This window comes from Apis laboriosa, unplaced genomic scaffold (assembly GCF_014066325.1).
Source record: "Apis laboriosa isolate Shangri-la unplaced genomic scaffold, ASM1406632v1 scaffold17_cov146, whole genome shotgun sequence".
Classification (NCBI taxonomy): domain Eukaryota; kingdom Metazoa; phylum Arthropoda; class Insecta; order Hymenoptera; family Apidae; genus Apis; species Apis laboriosa.
Genome location: NW_025222181.1, coordinates 383,764 through 400,328, shown reverse-complemented (window position 1 = coordinate 400,328; position 16,565 = coordinate 383,764). Strand labels below are relative to the sequence as shown.

The 16,565-nt window shown below is 24.9% G+C and overlaps 2 protein-coding genes across 3 annotated transcripts; one reads left to right on the top strand and one right to left on the bottom strand.

The window, feature by feature from the left end:
• Positions 1-137: 137 nt before the first annotated feature.
• On the bottom strand, positions 138-8,183 carry LOC122711646 (kinesin-like protein KIN-7I). Its single transcript, XM_043930644.1, has 11 exons — positions 7,915-8,183; positions 7,144-7,378; positions 6,838-7,069; positions 6,453-6,766; positions 6,267-6,384; positions 5,802-6,111; positions 5,541-5,721; positions 5,337-5,466; positions 813-5,261; positions 550-720; positions 138-485 (listed from the first exon to the last, which is right to left on the bottom strand). Exons 1-11 carry the CDS (start codon positions 8,066-8,068, stop codon positions 366-368), a joined length of 6,414 nt encoding a protein of 2,137 aa, XP_043786579.1. The 5' UTR covers positions 8,069-8,183; the 3' UTR covers positions 138-365.
• Positions 8,184-8,684: 501 nt separating this feature from the next.
• LOC122711682 (integrator complex subunit 1) lies at positions 8,685-16,561 on the top strand. Of its 2 annotated transcripts, XM_043930687.1 has the most exons (14): positions 8,685-8,849; positions 9,031-9,210; positions 9,307-9,788; positions 9,976-11,265; positions 11,343-11,518; positions 11,603-11,755; positions 11,833-12,510; positions 12,580-14,367; positions 14,441-14,755; positions 14,851-15,313; positions 15,385-15,509; positions 15,571-15,761; positions 15,840-16,112; positions 16,242-16,561. In XM_043930687.1, the coding sequence occupies exons 2-14, from the start codon at positions 9,045-9,047 to the stop codon at positions 16,355-16,357; spliced, it is 6,216 nt and encodes a 2,071-aa protein (XP_043786622.1). In that variant the 5' UTR covers positions 8,685-8,849; positions 9,031-9,044; the 3' UTR covers positions 16,358-16,561. The 2 variants fall into 2 exon arrangements, with proteins under 2 accessions (XP_043786622.1, XP_043786623.1); XM_043930688.1 differs by lacking the exons at positions 15,840-16,112; positions 16,242-16,561 and having other exon boundaries at positions 15,581-15,742.
• The last annotated feature ends 4 nt before the right edge of the window (positions 16,562-16,565 follow it).

Genomic DNA, 16,565 nt, shown 5'->3' with positions numbered 1-16,565 from the left:
TGTAGAAATTATATTTGTTTAAGCACTATCAAAAAAAAAACTAAATCTTGATAGTTCAGTTTTAAACAAATCATATTTGAAGAAATGTTTCATGTTTTTTCTCAAATCAAATTATTTGTTGAATTATATAACAGAAATATATCAATTAGATTCTTCTTTCAAAAATTCAATATATATTGAATATGATGCAGCCTATGCTTCTTTCAATTCTCTTATTTTATTTTCTAAATTTTTTATTTGTTGGAATTGTGCATAGCATACACCTTTTATTAATTTACATTAATATTTTTCTTTTTCTAATTTTCTTATTTTTATATGATTCTGCAAAGATGTTATTATATATAAAATTGTTTTTATATAAAAGCCTATGCTCCTTCCAATTCTCTTACTTTATCTTCTAAATTTTTTATTTGTCGACATCGTGCACGGCATATATCTTTTATTAATTCTTTTTCTTTTTCTAATTTTCTTATTTTTATATGATTCTGCAAGAATGTAAAATAATTTTTATGTAAAATTACTATATTATTATTTTATATTTTTACTTACCTCAATTATTTCGTTATTCATAGTAAAAAGTTGCGGCGCATTATTAAATATTGTTTGACATGCTTGATCTCTTTTATTAATACGCCATCGTCTACATATGTCACATTCCCATGTATTAATATCATACAAAGTCCTTTGAAGTTTTCTTACTTCAGAATTAAGTTCAGTATTCTATAAAAATATTTTATTATTAATTTTAATTAATTTGATCAATTGTATTTTCTAGGATTTGTATTTTCTAGGAAAAATGATATTATACATACCTTTTTGCGAAACATAAGTAAAAGTTCTTCTAATTCTTTGCATTTTTGTTGATAAGGAAAATTTTCACTCTGAATTTGAATTTCTAATGCTGCAATTTGTCCATTTTTTGATACTAATTGTAATTCTAATTCTTGAATTTTTTTTCTTAATATTTGACATATTTCTTCATTTTCAGTAGAATCAATATCAATCATTACATTTTCTAATTGTCTTCTTTGATTAAATATCTCATTTCTGCTACGTCTTCTTCTATTATTTTCAAAAGCAGGGCTAGTAGATCTTGAACTATTATTACTGTTGGTTTTTATTTCCAGTTCATTTTGATAATCATTACATTTCATTTGTAATTCCAAATTTTTTTTCAAAGTATAAAGAGTTTTTTCATTGTGTAATTTTGTATCTTCTATCTGTTTCATATTAGTTTCTATTTTTATTTTAAATGTCTCAAGTTGACATGTGAGATTTTTATTTTCTTCTTCTAAAATTTTTAATTTTTTCTCTAATTCATTAACTAATTTAGTTTTAGTTTGCTGGATACATACTTCATCTTTCAAATTTGATATTTCTATATTGCATTCACATAAAGTAGTACTATATTCTATTAACTGATTATCAAATTGTTTCTTTTTAATAACAAAGTTTTTTATTTGATTCATATATTCATTAATTTCTTTCTCTTTTTGTATTAATAATAATTTTTTATCTTCTAGTTCTAATGCAATTTTATTTTTTTCTTGAAGAAGTACATCATATTTACCATCTTCTTGAGATAAATATAAAGTAGTTTGTTTGAATTTACATAATGATAAAGTTTTTTTTATTTCTACATTTTCTTGAGACAGCAATTCATATTGATTTTTTAAATTAACTAATTCTTTAAAAGTTTTGTTTTTACTTTTTTGTAATTCAATTATACGATTACTTGCTCCTTCCAAATTATTTTGTAATCTTTTATTCATATCCTTTAATTCTTCCATCTCTGCTTCAGCTTTTATTTTACTTGTACTATTTCTAATTTTTTTTTCTAATTTTGCATTTACTTGTTGTAATTCTTCATACTTTTCTTTCAAATTATCTAATTCATCTATTAAATTAATATTTTTGCTATTCAATTCATTTAATTGCTTATTTAATCCAACATTTTTTATTTCTTCCGAATTTAATTTATCTTCAATTATTTCAATTTTTTTTCTTTTTTCCATTTCCAATTTTTCTATTTCTTCTTTGTATCGTTCTATACTTTCTTTTCTTTCTTTACTTTGCTTTTGTAGCATTTCATAATCTGGTATCATATTTTCAAGTTTAGCTTTATATTCAGATAATAAATCACATTTATTTTTTAAAAGTGTTGTAATATTTTCAATTTGGATTGTTTTTCGTTCTGCTTCATGAGTTAGTTCATTATAAGCTTCTGTGAGTTGTTCAAAATCAAGAGACATTTTTTGTATAGATTGATTATTTATTTTGAGTTCAGAGGAATTTATTTCTATAATATTTTTTAATTGTTTCTCATTAGCTTCAAGTCCTTCAATATTATTTTTTAATTCTATATTTTTTGTTTTATAAATTTCTATAGAAGAAATTAATTCTTCTATTTTTTTTTTATATTGCTCTTCTTCAAATTTTATTTTAGACTGAAGTTCAATTTCTTTATGTTTAAAAGCTTCTTGCACTTCCTTTTCTCGTTTTTGTGCAACGATATCTGCTTCTCCTTTTTGTTGGATATCTACTTTGCATTGTTTATCAAATTCGCTTTGCAAATTATTAAAATCAATTTCTATTACTTCTATTTTTTCTTTAAGTATTTCTTTTTCATAATTATTTTCTTTTAGAAGATATTCTAATTGATAAATTTTATCTTGTTGTTCTGTACATAAACGCTCTGTTTTTGTTAAATCAGTATGCAATTTTTCATTTTCACTTTCTAATTCTTTAGACCATAATATTACACGCTTTTCAGCATCTGCACTTTGTTGTCTTTTGTCATCTAATTCTTGTTTTTCTTTTTCAAATAATTCTCTCATTTCTTTAATTACTTCTTCTTCTTTTAACATAAGTGTTTGCAAAAAAATGATGAAAATTTCGTTTGCAGTTTTATTTGAAAAGTTTAAAGAATGTATTTTACATTTAAGTGATGTTAATTCTCTAATCATACATTCTTTGACAGTATCTAACTCTTTTTGTAATCTCTTATTTGTATTAATTTCAGATTCTTTAATTATTGAATTATCTTTGGAATTAGTTAATTGTACTTCAAGTACTTTAAGTTTTTGTTTATATGTTTCTTTTTCATTTTCATTTTCTTGTAAAAAATTTTCCAATTTGAAAATTTTTTTCTCAAATTCTTTATGTAGATTTTCTTCTTTCTCTAAATCTATTTTAAGTTTTTCTATATTTGATTCTAATTCCTTAACCCATAATGTTGCACGTTTTTCTATTTCTATGTTATTTTGTTTTTCTTGTTCTAATCTATCATATTGTTGTTTTAATAATTTTAATTCTTCTTTATATTTATATTCAATTTTTTCAATTGAAATAATTAAATCATTTTTTTGATTACTTATTGAATCTAATTCTTTTTTTAATGATGATATTAATTCATTTAATTCATTGATTGTTATATTCAATTTAGTAATGAGAATATCTTTATTTCTTTGATCCATTTTGAGATCTTCTAATTCTACTTCTAATGTTAATTTTTCAGTTTGCATTAATTTCTCTTTCATAAAAAATTGTTCAATTTCTTTATTCATATTTGATAATTCAGTTTCAAAAATTTGAGCTTTTTCTGTAACTGTAATTATTGATATTTCTTTATCTGATATTTCTTGTTGTAATTTTTCATTAATGTTTTTTAATACATTGATTTTTTCTAAAAAGCTTTCTCTTTCTGTTCTAAATTCCTTTTTCAATTCACCTATATCCCCTTTCACTTGATCAACACGATTTTGTAATTCATCAAGTTTTCTTTTATTTTTGAATACACATTTTTTCAATTTACAACCATCATCTATATTTTTTGAATCACCTATATCATGAAGTTTTTCAAGTTCGTCGCACTTTTCTTCATATAAAACCCATAATTCATCATGGTTATCTTTTAAAATCTGTAATTCATTATTTAAATGCTGAATTTCTTCCTCTACAGAACTTACATTCATTCCACCTACACAACTTGTATTTAAAGATATATCAGTTAAAGTTAAATTTAAATTTTGATTAGCTTTACGTTTTAATGCATCAGCTTCTGCACATTTACGATCAAATTTTTTTTGTAAATTTTCCAACTTACAATTTAAAATTTTTTCTTTAATTTTATGAGCTGTACGATTCTCATTTACAGTTTTTAAATATATGCATTGACTACAAGATGACAATTTTAAATCACTTAATTTTTTATTTAAATGAGATAAATGTATATTTTCGTTTTGTAATTTTGTAACTTTATTTTTCAATAATTCATTATCTTCTTCCTGCAATGTTTTCTTTACAATTTGATTTTTCTCTTTTGAATTATCAAGTTCTATACATAAATGCATATTACTATTTACTTTTTCATTACGTGAATAATCAAGATCGTTTATCGTTTTCAATAAATTATTAGAAAACTTAGTATTTTCATCAGTTAACATTGTTATTTTTATTTTTAATTCTGCAATTTCAGCTTTTAAAATATTATTTTCCAATCTTAATTGATCTATGTCACTTTCATCAGAATTTGCATTTTTCATCAAATAAATTTTACTTTCCAAGATATTGCATTGTTCTTTTAATGTTTCATTTTCTTCAATTTTATTTATTAAATCAGTAGAAAATTCATTGTTTTCCATTATTAAACATTTGTTCTTTTCTGTAAGTAATGCAACTTCATCCTTGTAAATGCAATCATGATCATATAATAATGATTTACTTTCTTTAATATTTTCAAGTTCTTTATTTCTTTCATCAATAATAGCTGATAATTCAATATTTTCTATTTTTAAAGTATCAATTTTGTTCTGATATTTAATAATTAATTGTTCATCATTGTCTTCTTCTTCTGTTTTTGAACGAAAATTTTTTAATTGATTATTCAACATTTCTATATCAGTTTCTAAATTAATCTTTTCATCTGTAATTTTCGAAATACGTCCATAAAGTTCATCAATTGTTTTTTGAAAATTTAATTCAGCTTGTTCTGAACGTTCTTTTTCAGCAGATAATTTATTTAACATTTCCATATTTTCATTTGTCAATAAATAAATAGTTTTTTGTAATTCTTTTATATCCAATTTAAGGCTTTGAAAATCGTTCTTTATTTCATCTGTTTTTTGAACTTTTAATTTCGAATCTTCTGATAATTTACTTTTTTCTTTTTGTAATTCTATTATTAAATTTGAAGAACATTCGATAATTTCGTCATTTTTAAAATCAGTCGTAATAATCTGTTTTTTTACTTGATTTACATTCTTAAAAAATAGAATAAATATAAAATATATTAAGAAAAGTATTAAGATATATAAATGTAAATCAATTATACTTACATGTTTACAATCTTCACACATCAATTGTTTTTCTAAAGTTGTAAATTCTCGAAGTTCATTAAGATCTGTTGTCAAATCTAGAATATATTTTCGTAAAACACTTTTTGGTGTAGAAGGAGATACTTCATTGCTATTGTAAACAAGAGAAAAGTATTAAGCTACAATAATTAATATAAATATTATTTATTAGCAAATGACATATACCTAGAGGTTTGTATAGAAGAATCTTGTTTTTCTGGTTTTAAAAAAAAATCATCAATTTTAGATTTTATATTAAATTCATTACTTATATTTTCATTTTCAATACTATCAGTTTCTTTGATTTCATAATCTGCTTCACGATCAAGTAATTCCAATTCAAAATCTGTAAAAGCTGTATGAAATGCTAAAAATATAAAAACAAGTTAAATTCTTAAGTGAGAAAAAATAATATGAAAGATAAATTGTATAATATAATAAATTTACTTTGATCTACAATATCAATTGATTGCACATTTTTTTTATATGTTTTTTCAGGCGATATCTCATTTATTGTTGGTAAGCAATTTTGAATATGTAATATAGGTAAATATTGTTCGATCATTCCAGAATTACACCAAATTTGTCTTTTTCTAGATTTATATTTAATTGGTTTTTCATAACTTTTTGTGCATCCAGAAATAATTTGATTCTTTAATAATTTTATACGTTCTTCTAACAAATAATCAATCTGATATTTTTGTTGCAGTTTATTATATTCTATTTCTTCTATAGATGAATTTCCATTTCTTATTTGCTAATGAAATAATTTCAATATAATGCATAATTATTTAAAATATATTATAGTATATTATAATATATAATAATATCATAAAAATATATTAATTTTATTTATTATATAATTATATTTATCTTCAAATAAAATCAAATAAAATCATTTTTTATACAAACCTCTAATTCTGTTTGAAGTTTTTTTAATTGTTTTGTACAACGTATTAGAAGTGATGCATTAGATGTAATTTCATTTTTTTGTGGCTTAGTTTTAATATTTTTTGCTTGAGTTGCAAACCTAAATATTAAGAAAATATATTCTAATATATAAAACTTTGAATAATACTGTAAAAGTAGCATACTAACGATAGAGTGCAATATGTTTCCTCTAAAGCAACAGGTATTATTGTACATATCATAGCTATTAAAGCATTGCCACTTAATGATGATTGAAGTAATTCTGTTAATTTACTATGATAATCAACATGTTTCTGGAAATTTTGTGACTTATTTATCTGTGTAATTATTGATTCTAGAGTAAAAAGAGATATATCTCTTTGATATTCTTCAATATCAGTTGTACAATAATCTTTCTCAAAACCAGCAAGATCTATTAAACTTAATTGTGATACTTGTATAATATTTTTTGGATCATCATCAATTTCTTGACTTTCAATTATCTAAAAAGATGAAAATTTATTATATTGAATTTTAAAAAAATATTATAATAATATATTTTATATAATCTTACAATTTTAAATATGCTATGACTATATATATGTTTATTCCTATTCTTTTCTTGAATTTTTTTATTTTTAATTCCTTCTTTCATTATAGATAACATGTAATCTGCAGAATTTGTAATTTCTTCTTTACATTTAATAATTATTTGTCCATTGTCATCTTTATATAATTTTAAATCAACTTGATTTTTATTTAATAAATCATTTATCTTTTCATTACAAATTTCTAAATAAGATACTCTGAAAAGAATACAACACACAATCTATTATAACTTTTCAAAATGGTTTAAAATATATATAATCTTTATACAAACCTTAATATAAATACACGATTAATGATATTTGAAATAGTATTAAATATATATTCAATACTAAGTGGTATTATTCCTGGATCTTCTGAAGTACCTATCATTGTATATGTTTTACCAGAATTGATCTGACCATAACAAAATACTGTTCCATTAAAACCATTCATAACATCATCAACAATAGGTTTTATAATATTATCAAATACATTACAATTTTTTGTATTCATATCAAAATTATAATCTGTAAATAAATATAATATAAAATATAATATATAAGATATATAGATATTCAAAATTGAAAATTATTTTCTTTTATTATTTATTGTTTATATATTTATAGTAGTTCTTTAAATAAATTAAATAAATGTAGTTAATTTATTTATATAATTTAAGATTGTTAATATTTAATCATTAAAATTATTACTAAATAGTTTATTTTTAAATTTTGAATAGAATAAAATCAAAGGTTATTAATAATACAGTGTATTTTATATGTTTATTATTCTATTTTCTATTTAAATACAAATAAATAATTACAATTACACAATATAAATATTTAATAACATAATGTATTGACAAGTATATATATAATGAATAATTATTTAACAATTATAAAATCTTTGTATTTTGACTAATTCTTATTCATAAATCAATAATATGTTATTTAATTAAAAAAAATAAGTAGGTTATATTTTATTATAATTTCATTATAAATACTTTACTTTTCTATCTGAATTTAAAAATAAAAATTGAGACAACATTAGACCTGACACGTACCAAAATGAAATTCATTATCCTCCAATTTTTTAGTCTCTTGATTTAATGAAACAATTGAATTTTCTTTTACAATCCATTGTATTGATAAATTTTCATCTTGTTCCTGTTCAATCAACGGTCTCAATTTTATTGCCACTTTAACATCGCTTGACATTTTTCCTTAATAATCCTATAACATTAATATGTTCAACGAAGTAGCATACAAATTTTGATATATGACCACTTCGTTCTTAATTTTTCTAATCTTTTCGGCTTTATTACATACCGCTTCACAGATTGCAACTGCCATTTGAAATGACGACAGCTTCAATACATATTTAAATTTAAATTTTCAAAAGTCCGATTGGTTCATATAAGCATGCAGTGCAATGTACGCAAGAACGTGATAAGACTAAGAATATTTAAATTTTCTATCACAAGAATATATATGATAATGTATGTTCTGGAATTTACATTTATATATTTAATATATTATTTAATGTTTTTTGATGATTTTTTTAGGATAAAAAATATTAATAAAGATTTGTTATAAAAGAATCATTATCTTTATAAATAAAAAAAGACTAATAAAAGGAAAAAAGTAAAAAGAACAGAAAATTATTTATTACATTGTTAATATTTGATATTACTTTTATTTTTTTATTTTTTAATTGTTATTCATTATTTCAATTTATTATTACTTTACTTAATTGATTATCAATTCGATTCTATCGAATTTTTAAGAAAATGATATCGATAGCGGTGTCTGCTACTGTTGTTGAATGATAACGTCTTGTTTATAAAGCATTAATTTATTAACGTAAAATAATATTATTGCATCCATTTTCAATTACAGTAAATTATTTTATAGATCTAATGTTACTTGTCATGTACAGTATGAAATATATTTTCCAGAAGAGCAATTTCTGGAAATTCACTCTATAAATGTTGAATAGGTTAGGGCTCAATATAAGATATTTTTAAATATTTCATATTTTATTATACTTTCAAAAAATTTTGAAAAAGAGTATAGATCTGAAATAAATATTATTTATTAATTATATAAATATATTTATTAATTTAAAAAATGAGCAATAATTATTGATTATGCTTTTTATGTTTTTAAACTTTTTAAAGACAAAAATATCATAATGGATCGTGGCAAGGCAGGAATTGGTAGAGGTGCAAAAAATAAGATTGCTCAGCATCCTTCTGATTTATTTGCACTTGGATCCAAAAGTTCACGTAATGAAAGTTCTGATGTTAAAAGACCAGGTGTTATTCATTCTAAAGCAAGTAGTAGTTCTTCGACTTCTGGTAAATAAAATATTATTTTCTGGTTTAAAGATTTAAACAAAATTAAATAAATTATTTGATAAAATTTATTTATATAATGTATAATAAATTATGTAGGAAATGATAGAAAAAAGGAGTCATCATCAGGATCACTTCAATCTTTTCAATACATTCCACAAAAAAAACCTAAACTTGCAGCACATGTTTCTCATCAACGACCACCATTCTCAAGTGCTGAAGCTTGGGAATTAGTAGCCATAGATAGTGATCCAGCAGATTTTGTTCCTATGGTTTTGGAAGCTAATGATAATGATGAAGGTGACAAAGTTATAGGGATTATTTGCGGTGCCATAAAAACACTTAAAAATCAGAAATGGAAACCTGATACATTAGTTTATATGGGATTATTATATTTGGCAAAAATTCGTCCTTCTATGTTTTCAAATGATTGTATATTACATGCATTATCATCTCTATTAAAACGAGATCAAGGACATAATTATAAAACAAAAGGAAATCCATTGGTTCCTGTACTAGCAGCTAATTTATTAATGAAAGGATTTCATGATAAAAGAAATTGGCCAGAAATTTTTGTTAAGGTTATTCATGAATACACATGATTTATTTCAATATATATATATATATACATATATATATATATTATACATATATATATATTATACATATTATATATGTATATGTGTATATATTATATATTATAATATACATATTATATATATATATGTAATATTCAATTTAGAATTAATTTTTCTTATTTTTTTTTAGCTGTACATTGAAGATGCTTTAGGTGAAAGAGTATGGGTTGATCATGAAGAATGTAAAGGTTTTGTAGATAATATTTTAACAGGATTTAATACAAGGCATCCACCAAAAAGTATTCTACAACCAGAACTATCTGTCTTAACACCACGAGATTGTCATAGTCCATCTACAGTTGATGATGAAGATCCAGGATCTTCATCTGTACAGTTTTCTGGAGATAAAGAAAAAATAGAATTTCCTATTACCCCTAGATATGCTCATTGTATAGAAAATATAGAATTTATTGTTCTTGAAGCTGTAAAAGAACAATTGAATAGGCGGCAACCAGAGTCAATTACCAAGAATTTTTTAAAGTTACTTTCTTCAGCTTGTGGTTTTGTAGAAATTAGGAATATCGCTGTTCCAAGATTAGAAGTATGGTTACATAATCCAAAATTAATGAGACCTGCTCAGGAATTACTGAGTTATATTTGTTACAATTGTACTTCTCATACACAAAGAGATGTTGAAGTCATAAGTCAATTAGTAAAGATGAGACTAAAAACCAAAGCTGTAATTAATCTATATCTAAATGGTGTAAAGGAATTAATTGGCTTACATCCTGAAAATTTATCTACTATTTTAAAACATACTATTTATAACGAATTATCTAATGCAAGAAATCAAAACAATATGCCAATGTTAGGAGTAATGTTTCAAACGTTACCCGAACAAGCGGCTAAATTACTTGCAGAAATATTTCAGGATTTATTAATGAACCGAGAAGATTACCTGAGACCTTTACGTGCATTGCTCAGAGAAATAGTACGTGTTTGTCGACACGATATTAATTTACTTACTTTTGCACGTACATTGATGTCCGAAAGACAGGATATAGCGCAGCAATTGCTTAATTTTGAATTCAAAGAACGAGTCTTCATTTCAATTGCAGATTTATTGTGCTTATGTATGTTACTAGCTATCAGTCCACAAGTTAAAGAAGCTGTGGCATTGGCACAAAGAGGTGATAAAAAAGATATAGCTTTATTACATCAATTTCAGAATATGGTAGCGACAATACAATTCGAAGCTGTATTATGGCTACAGAATTCGGCGCCACAAATGTACGCCATTGGAAAAAATGAACTTCTTCATGCCTTACATAAAATTTTACTGCTTGAACCGCCAGAGCAGTACTATAAATTAGATAATTGGCCACCCGAATCTGATAGAGTGTTTTATTTACGTCTAATTTCGGATGTTCCATTATTACAGAATACATTGTTAAGACTACTTCTAATTGGTTTTTCAAAAGTGCGTATCTACAAAAATCATTTATTTATTTATAACATATTTGTAACAATTTGAGTATTTTAGATTTTATATTTTAGGAAAATGGTATTACTCATTCAGAAACATTAGATCTAGTAGATCAATTAATCAGACGAGCGGCAGCTAATTCAACTGAAAGTTTCCCAACATTACAAGCCGATAAATTAGATATAATTGAACTTATTTTTAATTTGTGCATTTATCAACCACCAGGAACTATAAATATACCATCAAAGTATTTACAAAATTTAATTATATTATAAATTTATTTACTTTATAGAATAAAATTCATATTATTTATTTGTTTCTTTTTATTTAGCTATGTACCACCTACTTTGGCAATATCAAATTTATATTGGAAAGGATGGATAATGTTATTAATATTAGCTGCTCATAATCCTTCTACTATTGGTGCTGTTGCATGGAAACGGTATCCTATTTTACGAACTCTGATGGAAATGTGTATCACAAAGTATGTTTAAATTTTTAGAAAGAAAAATATTTATACATGTTTCAGTAAATTTCTTGTCATATAAAATTTTTTTGTAGTCATTTTTCTTATCCACCACCGACAATGGCATTACCGGAGATTATAGAACAAGAACGCTCTAAAGAATTACAAGTTGAAGCTATTGAGAAGCAAGAAATATTAGAATATGAATCTCATTTAGCTGCTGCATCAACAAGAATACAAATATCAGAACAAAATAGTTTATTATTATCACAATTAATGACTATGGAACCAACTGGTATTGCAAGAAGACCACCTCCAGCAGTATTAGAACAAATTCAATCATTAAATATGTCTCACAGATTGGGACATTTGCTTTGTCGATCTCGCAAACCAGATTTTTTATTAGATATAATACAAAGACAACAACAAAGTTCATCTCAGAGTATGCCATGGCTAGCAGATCTTGTACAAAATAGTGAAGGGTCTCTTAGTCAATTACCTGTACAATGTCTTTGTGAATTTTTATTATCTACTAGTGCTCAAGCTGTGGAGAAACAACCAAGACAACAACAATTATTAGTCCATCTTCAAATGTTACTAACTGATCCAGAACAAGATCGACAACATGCTTATGAAGTATTAGAATATTTCTTAAGAAGACTAAGCAGCCAACAAACTGGTAGTCGTCTTCAAGCAATTACAGGTTTAAAAATGGTACTTGGATCTATACCTACTGAGGAAGAATCTATGGATATAGATGGAGAGAATGAAAGGTAATTTAATAAATTTTTTATTTTTTTTTCAATAACTTTTCTTCAAATTAAAAATTATATTTCTTGTAGAGAAATCTGGCTTCTTCGTAAATTACCATCCATACCTCATTTCTTATCAGTACGATCTTTAGTTTCTACTGCTCTTCGAGGTGCGTGTCAAGTCGAAAATAATCCAGATCTTGTACATGCATACATATCTTATCTTGCTGCACATACTACAGAAGATGATTTGCCCGATTTAACTGATTTGGCTAATGAAATATCTCAATTAGTAGTTGAACGAAGTACAATTATAGCAGCTATTTTACCGCAACCAGAAATTGATAGTCCACAAGCTAAACAAACTTTACATGCATTCATGGTAATTTTTTGTAATTATTTAGAAAAAGCTCGATCTCCACGAGCAGAAGAATATACGTGGTCTGAGAGTCAAGATCAAATATTAGTACAATGGAATACAGGAGAAGAATGTACTATGCATATTCTAGTTGTTCATGCTATGATAATTTTATTAACATACGATTCCGATGATGATGTATTATTCGATGTTTTACTAGAAACTTGGTTTCCATTAAATACAGAACCGCCAAAAGCATTCCTTGTTGATACAAGTGAAGAAGCTTTACTTATACCAGATTGGTTAAAATTAAGAATGATTAGGAGTAGTGTACCTCGTTTAATTGATGCAGCTCTCAAAGATTTAGAACCACAACAATTGGTTCTTTTTATTCAGAGTTTCGGTATTCCTGTACCTTCAATGACTAAATTATTACATACATTAGATGCTGGTGTGCAAATCGATCCGAGTTCAGTTGGCGAAGCAGTACTCGATAAAACGTATATGGCACAATTAGTTGAAGTACAACATAGAAGAGGAGCAACAGGTGGATTAGTTTTTGTACAAGTTTTGCAATTGATGGAACCACAATTACCTGACGAAAATGCGATAACTATTGGACAGTTACAAGAGCCTTTACCTTTGAGTGCTATGGTTCAAAAACAATCTGTTATACAATCTTCTGTTAAAACGGATGTTCCACATTTAATCAATAGATTATTCATTGAAAATATATCAATGAATCAAAAAATGGATGCATATCGTCGATTACATAAAACCTTAGCAAAAGACTTACAGAAATATGCCAAAGAAAGTGGAGCTGTTGTATTAGCAATACAACATATATGTAGTGTACTAAGTTCAATGCAAGTTAAACAATTTTTAGCTTCGCTTGTACATATGCCACAATATTCTTGTACTTTAATGCGAGTAATATTGTTGCCTTTAAAAAAGTCATCAACTTCTAAACAAGTAATTGAATTAGCTCGTAATATGTGTTTAAATTTGATACAATTAATAGGCGATGTAAAAGCACCAGTTTTATCTATTTTACGAGACTTTGCAAATGTACAATTAACTAAAACACCGAAAAGTATAGAATTAACTATGTTGATGCAAAATCGAGATCCCGGATCTATTTTGGAAAGCACAGATCCAGTAAATTTAGAAGCAGTCGGACGTAAATTATTAGATATTTGTCTTAAACAACAAAAAACCGATGTTCTTGTTGAAGCAATGGCAAGATTATTAGTAAATGATAGTAATGAAGGTATTTTAAAACCACGAACTGGTTTACTAATTGATTGGCTAGCATCTGTTGAGCCGGAATTGATTGGAACATGTCCTACTCTTCAAATGAAACTTTTATTTGGAAAAACTAAGATAGAAATGAAAATTGATAATAATATTATGAGCTCACATTCATTCAGACCTTATTTATTAACTTTATTAACACATAGGGCGAGTTGGGCAACTTTGTACAAATGTGTGGGACATTTGTTAGATAAATGTGATAATGGGTAAATAAAAAATAATTTAAAAAATAATTGAAGAAGATAATGATTTAAAGATAATAAAATATTATTTTTATAGGTATGATCCAACAGCTGTTTTAGATTTTTTGTGGGCATTAACTTGTAATCCAAAACTTTGGCAAGGCAGAGACAAATTCACGCCAAAACATTATGTTCCAGAAAATATTTTATTATTACATGATGAACAATTATTAACACTTGTAGCATATATAGTTGCAGAAGCTGTTATCATATATAATTGTCAAAACAGAAATACCGCACTTGCACGAATGGATTCTCGCCTTGATTTGTTATTACATTGTATTTCTACAGACGATCATTTAGTAGCTAGTGTTGTAAAATATTTGGCTGAACGTATGATGAATGATGCAAAGTATGTTTATTTCAATATAAGAATTTTCTATATATTTTTTTTTTATAAAATTGTATTGAATATTTTTTTTAAATATTCTGGTTTTTTATTTTTAGCATTGATTCTGATATGGTTCATCAATTCTTGTTACATATGTATATGAAAATACCAAAAGTAATATGTTACTTAGATACATTTCAAAGTAAAAAATTTGTTGGAGAAGCGAAAATCACAGAATGGACAGGTTCTGTGTTAGATTGCATGAGTCATTCTTTGTTAACTGCTTTAGCAGCAACACCAAGACAAAAGTCATGGAATTCTCGATCTCAAGACTTTGAATTATGTGCTCGAAAAATGGCTGCTGTACATCCTATTTTAGTATTACGACAACTTCCAATGTTAGCATCATCACTAATGGGAAGATGTTATTTGGATTTTAGTCAGTTTAGAACAGGTCATCATTTAAATCTTTTTGTACAAATAATGGGATTACTAGAATTATTACAACCACATTTATTTAGTGATGAACATCAAATTGCTTTGGAAGATACCTTAGAAAATTATTTTCAATGTTTTCAAGTATGTAAAGAAATATTTATATATTATTAATATATATCAAATTAAAAATTATTGATCTATTTTATTTTCAGAATTATGGTCCAGTAAAAGATCTCATATCACTCTTAAATAGATTTATTACATTATTGCAAGCATATATTTCTTATGATCCACAAAGAGCATTAAAATATTTACAAAAACATGCTCAGATTCTTCAGTAAGTAATACCTTTGATCTTTTCTAATGTATTACAGATATTAACTTACACTTACATATAGTGAATTGCAGGTACATTATCCAAATTTAGTTACACTTAGAACACTTGTATCGGGCATTCCAGTGCCAAGAGAAGGAGAAGATATAGAAGAAGTTTTAATTACTGTACCTCCTACTTCACTTCCAATAGAACCCATTATTCCACAGCATTGGTCATCACTATTAACAACATTATCTAAACTGCAAGGTGAAGGTATGATTCAGAAATTTGCTTTAATTTCTATGAATTTTTATTATAATACCAGAATATATAAATTTTAATATGTTTTAGATGTGTTTAGTGCTCTTCAAGAAATTGAACATTTATCATCTCGAAAACCTTCAGTTTTAGAAACTATAACGGATAATATAGCAGAATTACTTGTATCTCCACAAAGTAACATAAGATCTCTTGCTCATACATTATTAGCAAGAGCGTTAAAACATCGACCTGCATCAAATGCAAATATCTTATCTGCATTTCAGAGGTGTTTGGATAGTTCCAGAGCTGATATTTTAATGTCAGCTCTAGAAAAGTTACCAGAAATTGTATTATGTATGCAAGGTATAATTCTTTTTTATTTTATTCTAATATAATATATATATATATATATATATATATATTGTACATATAATATAAATTTTATTTAATAAATTTAATTTCATATTATATATAAATTATATTTTATTTCAGAACATGCTTTACCATTGATGCAGAAAGTATTTGAATTAGGAGTAAATTCAAATGTGAATACTATACCATATATAAATAAAACTATTGCTCTGTTAAATACACAGCAGGGTTGTTAATATCATAAAAATTGTAATTTTATATTTTGTATACAATGAAATCAAAAATTTTTTATAAAGAGACAATGAACAATCATTGCACTTATTGTATTTTCTTTAGGTAATAATACATTTTTTATAAGATAAAATTAATTTGATATTATACACAAATATACATTTATAGTACAAGTACATTATAAATAATAACATGTACATAAATATTATACAA